This window comes from Etheostoma cragini, chromosome 6, assembly GCF_013103735.1.
Source record: "Etheostoma cragini isolate CJK2018 chromosome 6, CSU_Ecrag_1.0, whole genome shotgun sequence".
Lineage (NCBI taxonomy): Eukaryota > Metazoa > Chordata > Actinopteri > Perciformes > Percidae > Etheostoma > Etheostoma cragini.
Window position 1 is genome coordinate 5,802,567 of NC_048412.1, and position 11,477 is coordinate 5,814,043.

Genomic DNA, 11,477 nt, shown 5'->3' on the forward strand with positions numbered 1-11,477 from the left:
GTAAATCACGTACTACGGACAATTTCTGTTAAAATATACAGTCAAACAACTGTTAATTTACAGATATTTCTTAGAGTGCACCTTATGTAATAAAAAGTATCGGTATCGTACCTCTCCGGGAACCATCACCTTATCGTGGTGGAGAGGTTTCTGTGTCTCTGTGAACCTGAGGGCTGTGTTGTCTGGAGCTTTGTGCTCCTGGTAGGGTCTCCAATGGCAACAAGGTCTCAGGGGAGGGGCCAGACAAAGAATGGTTCAAAAACTCTAATGGACAATAAAAGAAGGGATAGAGGGACCCCGCCCGGTGGAAGCCCGGGAGCCCGTCTGGAGCCAGTCCCAGACTTTGGGCTCGTGAGCGAGCGTCTGGTGGCCGGGTTTGCCACGGAGCCCGGTCGGGCACAGCCCGACAAAGCAACGTGGCACTTCTCCCTCCAGCCCATGGGCCCACCACCTGTGGGAGGATCCAAAGGGGTCGGGTGCGCTGTCATATGGGTGGCAGCGAAGGTCAGGGGCTTCGACAGACCAGACCCGGGCGGCAGAGGCTGGCTCTGGGGACGTGGAATGTCACTTCTCTGTGGGGGAAGGAGCCGGAACTTGTGCGGGAGGTGGAGCGCTACCAGTTAGATCCGGTGGGGCTTACCTCTACGCACAGTCTCGGTTCTGGAACCGTACTCCTGGATAGGGGTTGGACTCTGTCCTACTCCGGAGTGGCCCATGGTGTGAGGCGCCGGGCGGGTGTGGGGATACTCACAAGCCCCCGGCTGAGCGCCGCTGCGTTGGAGTTTACCCCGGTGGACGAGAGGGTCTCCTCCCTACGCCTGCGGGTGATGGGGGGGAAAACTCGGACTGTTGTTTGTGCGTATGCACCAGACAATTGTTCGGAGTATTCTGCCATCTTGGAGACCTTGAATGGAGTCCTGTATGGGGCTCCAGTAGGGGACTCCATAGTTCTGCTGGGGGACTTCAATGCGCACGTGGGCAATGATGGAGATACTTGGAGAGGCGTGATTGGGAGGAACGGCCTCCCTGATCTAAACAAGAATGGTTGTCTGTTGTTGGACTTCTGTGCTAGTCACGGATTGTCCATAACAAACACCATGTTCGAACATAGGCATGCTCATAAGTGTACGTGGTACCAGAGCACCCTAGGCCAAAGGTCAATTATCGATTTTATAATCGTTTCATCTGATTTGAGGCCGTATGTTTTGTACACTCTGGCAAACAGAGGGGCAGAGCTGTCAACTGATCACCATCTGGTGGTGAGTTGGGTCAGGGGATGGGGGAGGACTCTGGACAGACCTGGTAAGCCCAAACGGGTAGTGCGGGTAAACTGGGAACGTCTGGAGGAGGCCCCTGTCCGACCGACTTTCAACTCGCACCTCGGACGAAGCTTTTCAGGCATCCCTGTGGAGGCTGGGGGCATTGAACCTGAGTGGTCAATGTTCAAAGTTTCCATTGCTAAAGCTGCGGCGGCGAGCTGTGTTCTTAGGGTCTTAGGTGCCTCAAGGGGCGGTAACCCACTAACACCCTGGTGGACACCGGTGGTCAGGGAAGCCGTCCAACTGAAGAAGGAGTCTTTCCGGGATATGTTATCCCGAAGGACTCCGAAGGCAGTTACAGGGTACCGATGGGCCCGAAGGGCTGCAGCCTCCGCCGTGACAGAGGCAAAGCAGCGGGTGCGGGAGAAGTTTGGAGAAGACATGGAGAAGGACTTTCAGTCGGCACCAAGGTACTTCTGGAAAACTGTTCGCCACCTCAGGAGGGGGAAGCAAGGAACCATCCAAGCTGTATACAGTAAGGATGGGACGTTGTTGACCTCAACTGGGGAGGTAATAGAGTGGTGGAAGGAGCTACTCCAAGGTGCTGGAAAGGAGGGTTCGGCCGATAGTCGAACCTCAGATTGAAGAGGAATAATGCGGATTCCGTCCTGGCCGTGGAACAGCAGATCAGATCTTTACTCTCGCAAGGATCTTGGAGGGGGCCTGGGACTATGCCCAAACAGTCTACATGTGTTTTGTGGATCTGGAGAAGGCGTATGACCGGGTCCCCCAGGAGAAATTGTGGGAGGTGCTGCAGGAGTATGGGGTGAGGGGGTCCCTTCTCAGGGCCATCCAATCTCTGTATGACCAAAGCGAGAGCTGTGACCGGGTTCTCGGCAGTAAGTCGGACTCGTTCCAGGTGAGGGTTGGCCTCCGCCAGGGCTGCGCTTTGTCACCAATCCTGTTTGTAACATATATGGACAGGATATCGAGGCGTAGTCAGGGCGGGGAGGGGTTGCAGTTCGGTGGGCTTGGGATCTCATCGCTGCTTTTTGCAGATGATGTGGTCCTGATGGTGTCATCGGTCTGTGACCTTCAGCACTCACTGGATCGGTTCGCAGCCGAGTGTGAAGCAGCTGGGATGAGGATCAGCACCTCGAAATCTGAGGCCATGATTCTCAGCAGGAAACCGATGGAGTGCTTTCTTCGGGTAGGGAATGAGTCCTTACCTCAAGTGAAGGAGTTTAAGTACCTTGGGGTCTTGTTCGCGAGTGAGGGGACCATGGAGCGTGAGATTGGTCGGAGAATCGGAGCAGCCGGTGCGGTATTACATTCTGTTTATCGCACCGTTGTGACGAAAAGAGAGCTGAGCCCGAAGGCAAAGCTCTCGATCTACCGGGCAATTTTTGTTCCTACCCTCACCTATGGTAATGAAGGCTGGGTCATGACCGAAAGAACAAGATCCAGGGTAAAAGCGGCCGAAATGGGTTTCCTCAGGAGGGTGGCTGTCGTCTCCCTTAGAGATAGGGTGAGAAGCTCAGTCATCCGAGAGCAGCTCGGAGTAGAGCCGCTGCTCCTTCGCTCCTTTAGCTAGTTGAGTTGGTTCGGGCATCTGGTAAGGATGCCTCCTGGGCGCCTCCCTAGAGAGGTGTTCCAGGCATGTCCAGCTGGGAGGAGGCCTCGGGGAAGACCCAGGACTAGGTGGAGAGATTATATCTCCAAGCTGGCCTGGGAACGCCTCAGGATCCCCCAGTCGGAGCTGGTTGATGTGGCTCGGAAAAGGGAAGTTTGGGGTCCCCTACTGGAGCTGCTGCCCCCGCGACCCGATACCGGATAAGCGGATGAAGATGGATGGATGGTATCGTATCAGTATCTGCGATACTGGCCTTATATTTACATGGAATCGGATTAAATACCAAATATTGCAGTATTGCACAGCACTACTCTGAGCAAGTACAACATGTACGCTGTCATGCACGTAGCATGCACGCAGCATGCATCTTCACGAGGGGGCGGAGCTGGAGTTAAAAAAAATACGCGTTGTTTGGAAAGAAAATTAAATTGGGATTGTATCTAACTGGGCGGGTCTCAATTGACCTGGGCGGTGCGCCCAAGTAGAACCCATTTATGGGAAACACTGGAGTATCTTTTTTAGAGATCTGTATACAAATAAAGCAATCTGTTGTTGAATTAGTTAAGAAACAGTGAGGATGCCCGATCTTAAAAACTGAAGTTGAGAAGAATGATTGTTATGCACACAGTACATGATTACCCTTTTCTATTTGGATGTCTGTGACATGACAGCATTCAAGAAACATTTAAATGGTCTTTATTCTCTCCTGTCTTCTTTCCTCCAGCGGCAGCAAAAGCTGCAGAAGGAACGTCTGATGAGTGATTTCTCAGCAGCCCTCAACAACTTCCAGGTGGTGCAGCGGAGGGCCGCTGAGAAAGAGAAGGAGTCAGTGGCCAGAGCTCGAGCTGGATCCAGAGTCATGGTGATTACCAGGTTTTTCATTGGACAAGGGCTCTAGAGCCTTTAAAACGAATAACATTTCTTTTAAACACTCGTTTTTTTATATACTAATTACTAGTATTGTTGCACAGATGATGGAAAAGTGATGTGAGTAGAGGGCTGCTGTTAATTGTACTGTTTTGTGTTACTGTCTACAGGGAGATGGAGGCAGTGTGAATGAACAGCTGGTTACGTTTGAAAAGTAAGTTGCTTCAGAGTGTTTTTTTAAAGTACGATACCTTCAGGCCATTTTCTACCACCATTCTGTTCTTTAAAGAATTTGGTGTGAAAAAGTCACAGTAAGGCCAAAGTATGTTCCTCTTTTGTTGGGATGGAGCCCACAAAAAACAACCACATGGACCATTGCTGGTATATTTTCTGTGTATCACAAAGTAAAATGTCACATCCCACCGAGACATTTTCAGTAGACCAATACACTGGTTCTGCCAATATTATTAGCGTTTAGACTGTAGAAATATAAGCTATACTGGCTAACCTAAGTGATTATAAATGCCAGAACAGAAAGCCAAAGATATGTTTGAGGTCATTTAGTAAAAGTGTGTCCATTACAATGGGCGTTTCTCAATACCAAGTAAGCAAAGAACAAACTTGTGTTTTTGGGGGGACCGTACTTGCTGGCTGTACCTGGAAGAATGAACTCGCAAGTTCAGAAGCACACAAAATGCTGTTGACAGTTTTGAAACAAAGCGTTCTCCCTGTTATTGCGTAACACCCCCAGCATAGAGGGCGCTTGCCACTTTTATAGTTAGCTTTGATGTGTCTATTCATAATAAAGCATGGACGGTCACCTTTCACACCGCCTTTTGTTGTTTTGTTAAATTTTATTTAAAGTGCTACTAAGTATCACGGGCCAATAACTTTATAAATAACGACACAACGGCGAAAAAAGAAAACTTGTAACAGCGTTCGCGATTCACTTTTAATTGAAAGCAGAAAAGAAACGTTAAAGTAGGTATTAAAATTATAGATGGACTGGGTAAAGTTAGCCACTGCCGTCGGTATACTTTACCGAGAAGCAGAAGAGGAGCCTGCCAGTGAGGAGAGCCAGGATGAGGAGGATAGAGGAGGAGGGGATATATATATATATAACAACAGCGGTAAAAAATTGTTTTAAATATCTTACAATTCTGGACCTGGCTTTCTTCTTCCATTGTTGTTGCTGCAGTGGTCTGTCTAAATGTGGGGCCAGAGTGGTCTATCTAAATGTGGGGCCAGAGGGGTCTGTCTAAATGTGGGGGTCTGTGAGCTGTGTGAGCTGACTGACTGACTGGCTCGAAGGAGTCATTCCCGGCTGGCGAGCTTGCTACGCCCGCCGGGGATTGTGGAGCTTTCCAACTCCGAAGGCTTTTTTAATCCACCATCAATTTTCGTTGAACTGCCTATATTCAAAATCTACACAGCAGATTTCTCGCCTTAAAACTTCTTAAAAATTAATTTATTGATTTCATAATAGACGTAAATTGTGAAATCTGTCTACCGGAAACCATACGCGCTTTACACCTGAATTTAATGCTGGGATACCGGCCCGGCCAAGTTCACACAAGTTACCATTTGATGTGTCCTCGGTAAAATGGGCGTGTCGAGATCACATCCAGGGATTTTAACTGTTCTTGGCGAAACGCTAACTTGTGTATTGGGTCAGTACTTTGGCCACCAAACATGACGTTTCACAAGAACACAAGAACACAAGTCCATAGAAGAGCACAGATTGAGAAACGCCCATAGGCTGTCCACCAGAGAGCACTGACATTGTTTTCTACTATAACTATAAAATGCCAGTACTGTAAATGTAATTGCCATTTTTTAGTAAACAAATTGAAGATCTCTTTTTAAATTAAACTTTAAACTTTTTTAGTATCAACAAATGTATTTAAAAAAACAACAACAGTATTGCTCAGGCTCTAATTTCCAGGACTAACCATTTCAGAATTAACCAGTTACTCAGGGAAAAGCTTTGCTGTTGGGCCCCAACTGACCCCCAAATCTCTGTATGGTATGGGATGGTATGAAACAATACAGTTTGCACCTTGTCTTGCCCATACTACAATAAAACCCCCTACACGTGGCAGCTTTGTCATTTGGCATGTACAACCTGTACTGTACTCTATGCTGGATAAAAAACTACCTGGCTTCAGGATTGATTGATTGAGTCAGGTTAGGGTATGTTATTGTGTTACTAATTACTTGTTAAAAATGAATGTAGTCAATAACCTAATCAAGTATCACAATAATAAAGTAACGCAACAATACTTGCTATTACTTTTGGAATATCTCAATACTAAATAGGCAATAAAGATGAGAAAAAAGAAAATATCAACACACACTTTTTGTTTTAAGCACCAAAATGTTTACTATGCACAGTGTATTTTTAGAGAAAAACTTAATATAGCCAAATTTAGATAGCATGACAAAGCATACAATTTTTGCAACATAAATATACCTGGACCTTATCACAGGACCAAAGGACAAAAAGTAATTGGCTGTCCTCTGTCTTACATTTCCAACAATTTGGTGTGACTTTCGAAACAAGTCTAAACAATCCAGAGGGAGTCCAATAGAAGCGGTGCATAATCTTGTACTGAATGAGGCAGGACCCTCACACTGCCTGATATAGTTTTACTATTCCTACAGTCTGTCCCACTCCTCATCATCCAGTTAATACTCAGCTCCCTCTACCATGTCTTTTTAAGGGCTGTCCAGGCCCTATTCCCCAGGTTATGCATAAGCCTAGATTAAAACCCAGAAGCCTCATGGCTTTTTTTTCATATTTCAGCACCTTATCTAAACATTCTGGGGCCTTTGGAGCTGAAGAGGGGTTTACTTATTACCCTCATAAGTACAGTGTATAGGTGCAACTCATAACCCTCAGCTACAGTTTATCATTCTTTATTTTTAAATGTATTTTAAAACTGTTATCCTGGTAATAATTCCTTTTGTACTAAATGTATCTGCATTCTGATTGTGTATTTTCTTCTGTTACTTTAACTCAGTAGAGTTACAGTGAGGGGAAAAAAGTATTTGATCACCTGCTGATTTTGAATGTTTGCCCACTGACAAAGAAATGATTAGTTTATAATTTTACTGGTAGATTTATTTGAACGGTGTGACAGAATAAGAACAACAAAATCCAGAAAAACGTATGTCAAAAATGTTATAAATTGATTTGCATTTTAATGAGAGAAGTAAGTATTTGACCCCCTCTCAATCAAGATATCTGGCCCAGGTGTGCTGTTAAAGGGAGTGCTCCTAATCTCATCTTGTTACCTGTATAAAAGACACCTGTCCACAGAAGCAATCAATCAATCAATCATATTCCAAACCCTCCATCATGGCCAAGACCAAAGAGCTCGCCAAGGATGTCAGGAACAAGATTGTAGACCTACACAAGGATGTCAGGAACAAGATTGTAGACCTACACAAGTCTGGAAGGGGCTAAAAGACTATTGCCAAGCCGCTTGGTGAGAAGGGGACAACAGTTGGTGCGATTATTCGCAAATGGAAGAAACACAAAAAAATCGTCAATCTTCCTCGGCCTGGGGCTCCATGCAAGATCTCACTTTGTGGCCTTGCAATGATTGAGAGAAAAGTAACAAATCAGCCCAGAAATACACACAGGAGGATCTAGTCAACAATCTCAAAGCAGCTGGGATCATAGTCACCAAGAAAACAATTGGTAACATACTACACAGTGAAGGACTGAAATCCTGCAGCGCCTGCAAGGTCCCCCTGCTCAAGAAAGCAGATATACATGCCTGTCTGAAGTTTGCCAATGAACATCTGAATGATTCAGAGGACAACTGGGTGAAAGTGGATGGGTATTCCAGCATGGCAATGACCCAAAACACACAGCCAAGGCAACAAAGGAGAGGCTCAAGAATAAGCACCTTAAGGTCTTGGAGTGGCCTAGCCAGTCTCCAGACCTTAATCCCATAGAAAATCTGTGGAGGGAGCTGTAGGTTTGAGTTGCCAAACGTCAGCCTCGAAACGTTAATGACTTGCAGAAGATCTGCAAAGAGAAGTGGGACAAAATCCCTCCTGAGATGTGTGCAAACCTGGTGGCCAACTACAAGAAACGTCTGACCCCTGTGATGGTCAACAAGGGTTTTGCCACCATGACATGACTTAGGACATAAGTCATGTTTTGCAGAGGGGTCAAATGCATATTTCCCTCATTAGAATGTAAATCAATATACAACATTTTTGACATGCATTTTTCTGGATTTCATTTCTCCATGTTCTGTCTAAGGATGCCTCCTGGGCGCCTCCCTAGGGAGGTGTTCCAGGCACATCCAGCTGGGAGGAGGCCTCGGGGAAGACCCAGGACTAGGTAGAGAGATTATATCTCCAACCTGGCCTGGGTGGACTGGTTGATGTGGCTCGGGAAAGGGAAGTTTGGGGTCCCCTACTGTACCTTTTTTTGGGGGTGTTTTTGTTTTACTTTAACCTTGGCCTTTTTAATTGTTATTTTAGGCTGTATGTTAAAGTATTAATAAAATATTAATGATGGAACTGTATGATTGTCTAGGGAAGATGAGTGGGGCCAGACTCAGATGGAAGAGCCCACTATCACAGAGGAGGACCTGGATATCATCAAAGAGAGAGAGACTAACATCAAACAGCTGGAGGTACCAGCCACATCACACAGAAGCAGGGGAACTGTAACACACTGTGCCGGGTAGTTCTGTTCACCAGTTCACTCACTTTCTCCTGTCCTCTCCAGGCCAACATTATGGATGTGAACCAGATCTTCAAAGACCTGGCTGTGATGATCCATGATCAAGGAGAGATGATTGGTAAGTCATAAGATACCAAGGTTAACATTGAGTTGATCCTGTACACGGCATTTGGATGTGAGAGTGCATGTGCGTTCTGATTAACAGACACCATTGAGGCCAATGTGGAAAGTGCTGAGGGTCATGTAGACAGAGGGGCTGTCCAGATGCAGAGGGCCGCCTATTACAAGGTAAGATAGAGGGGCTGTGCAAAATAGTGGAAACACTAACATGAAAATACATTTGCAAAGCCAGCTAAAGTCATAATATAATAAATAATCCACAGTATTTTCAACCATGTTAAAGAATAAGTGTGGTGATGTTCTGCATTCCATGAAAGTACCAAACCAACAATGTGTGATACTAACACGCATTATGTGTCAGTTAAATTCTCATACTGTATATCTTATAGTAGTGTATGCTACTCACAGAGTGACGGCTGACTCATAATGAATGTGTCCAGCACGGGTCGAATGGCGGGGTCCACAAAGTTACACACGTCTTGTGTATGAAATGTCTTTATCGTCACTGCGCTGCATTTTTATGAACTGTGATATTCTGGCCATGGATCACATCTCTCGCCCAGGTCCTGCAGGCTCCGTCTCACATGCTATTACTCTACCAACTGAAGTTAGTTGCATTCAGTAACTTCTTTTTTTGTGTTTTTTGCCGTGGCCACCGCAATAGCAGAATTACCAGCGAATATCACTGGTGGAAATACAGCTGTGTTAATAACAAAACTGTGGACAAATGTCAGAAGTGTGGACCAGAGTGGTCACCAATGTGTCTCTCCATGTTGCTGGGAGCCGTATGTGAGGGAATGGGGGCGGGGCTTACTCTATGCTATGTCACTGTCTACATCTAGAAACTCTGCTGTGCGGTAGAGGGAACAACTCTAACTGGCTCATGATCAGACAGTGGTTTACGGAGCGGTAGATTGGCTTTGCAAAAAAAAAAAAAAAAATCTGAGCATTCTATGAACGGGATTACGCAAATTTGATCATGGGAAGCCTAAATCGTAATCTGATTAAAATTCGATTAATTGTGCAGCCCTAGCACAAACCTGTGTCGTGCTGTGAGAAGGCAGAATCGCAACACACCCCTTCTAACTCAGAGAGTTATCCTTCCTGTCCAGATTACAAGATTACAAGATCACATTGCAAATTGTGTTTTAAGCTCCTTTTTTTCAGTTTGTGGAGAGCTACGTGACACATGAAACTATATTGATGAGGACCGGTGAGTTAAATCAGCCATCCGAGAGTAAGCCTATACCAGGCAGACACAAAGCTGATAACCTGCAGGTGGAAGCATTGAAAACAGGCTCGGGCATACACGCCGCGGTCCACTGTAAACTTGTGTTACTCCCGCAAGCGGTTTCAGAAAAGTGGCTGCATGTGTCCGACAATGAACAACACCGGTGTTGTGTGCCTTCTGGTTTTATCATGTACTGGTTTCCGAGTCTGTCTAGATGCCGTGTAAACCTATTAATGGCTACCCACATTGACAGATTCACTACATATTCATAAACATTTGATTGGCCTTTGTATGTCGCAGCTAAATATAAACTGTACTGAACTGAACTGAATAACTGAGCACGACACTGCTGTAACATTGTAAAGTGGGAAAAATGTGTTTTAAAAGTAATTAAGATGATCTGTATCGCGCTGGATTCAAAACCTTCTTCATCTAAATTAACAGCATGCGAGTCCACTACTCTATCACGTCAATCACATTAATCACCAAGACACAACAAGAATCCCTATTTATCTGAAACATCTTGTTACCTTTAATTAGGCTTAAAACGTAATGATATTGTGCACTCTAACCTTCAGCTACACCTATCCGTGTGCAAGTATTTGTCATAAATTCTACCAGGCAGCCCGCAGATTGTGAAACAATGGTCTAAATCAACTGGTTACTCTGTCCTAGAAACACATAACCTTGAGGCTCTCAAACAGCTACAATACCTTGGATTTATGAAAAGAATGAAGAATGAATTTCCCAATTGCCTACATCTACTTTTCTAATCGCCTACAACGTTATGTTTACGACAGAAGATATACGCATTTGAAACTCCTACAATTCAAATTTCTGTTTAAGAAATTTGAATAATAGTTTGTGCCCAACCTGTTGATTTGTTTGTGTTGCAGTATATGCTGTATAATGTCAGCGAAGGCACCCGGATATCAGCGAATCAGTTGTTAAACTTGTGTAAGATGAATGGTGAACGTTGTTTAACACATTCATCTTAGGATACTTCACACAGACAGAACCTTTTCCTTCAGTTTACTTTTGGACATAAATGCAAACACAATGAATTGAGATTCTAATATTTCTTTATTGTCAACCAGGTAGGCAAAACTGCAAAAAAATAGATCATGCAATTTAAAAAAAAGCAATTGCCAAGGCCCATTGGATACCAATAATGTCCCTTGAACAAATTCCATTGAAAAGGATAAATGTGATGGTTATGGTATTTTGTTCTGTATTTTTTTGGTTTTGTAAATGTTCTGTTTCATGTCATAGTCCTTGGTCGCTCTCTTGTCTTCTCTAATGTAGAATGTGGTTTTTGTCTTCTGGTCTCTTGTGAATGTGTGTGTGTGTTCTGTTTCCGGTTTTTATTTTGACAGTCTGGTTTTCTGTGCTGTTGTACCTTTAGTTTTACTTCCTGTGTTTTCCCACTCTTGTGATTACCTGATGTCTTTCACCTGTACTCCAGCCTTTGTGTCACCTGCCTCTCATTACACTCTGTGAAAAGGTGTAAATCATGTTTTTTTGCCATTCATTCCCTCACAGTCTGCAGAGGTTTTCTCAATTTTCCAAGAGATTATATTCACTATATATACACTCACCGGCCACTTTATTAGGTACACCTGTCCAACTGCTCGTTAACACTTAATTTCTAAGCAGCCA

General features: G+C 44.8%; 1 protein-coding gene across 1 annotated transcript in view; it reads left to right on the plus strand.

Annotated features, from left to right (window-relative positions):
* LOC117946335 (syntaxin-12-like) overlaps nucleotides 1–11,477 on the plus strand; it is a 39,815-nt gene that overhangs the window by 11,795 nt on the left and 16,543 nt on the right. The window contains exons 5-9 of the mRNA XM_034874414.1: nucleotides 3,617–3,754; nucleotides 3,930–3,973; nucleotides 8,318–8,417; nucleotides 8,513–8,585; nucleotides 8,673–8,755. Coding sequence (XP_034730305.1) covers nucleotides 3,617–3,754; nucleotides 3,930–3,973; nucleotides 8,318–8,417; nucleotides 8,513–8,585; nucleotides 8,673–8,755 — 438 coding nt within the window. The remainder of the gene's footprint in view (nucleotides 1–3,616; nucleotides 3,755–3,929; nucleotides 3,974–8,317; nucleotides 8,418–8,512; nucleotides 8,586–8,672; nucleotides 8,756–11,477) is intronic.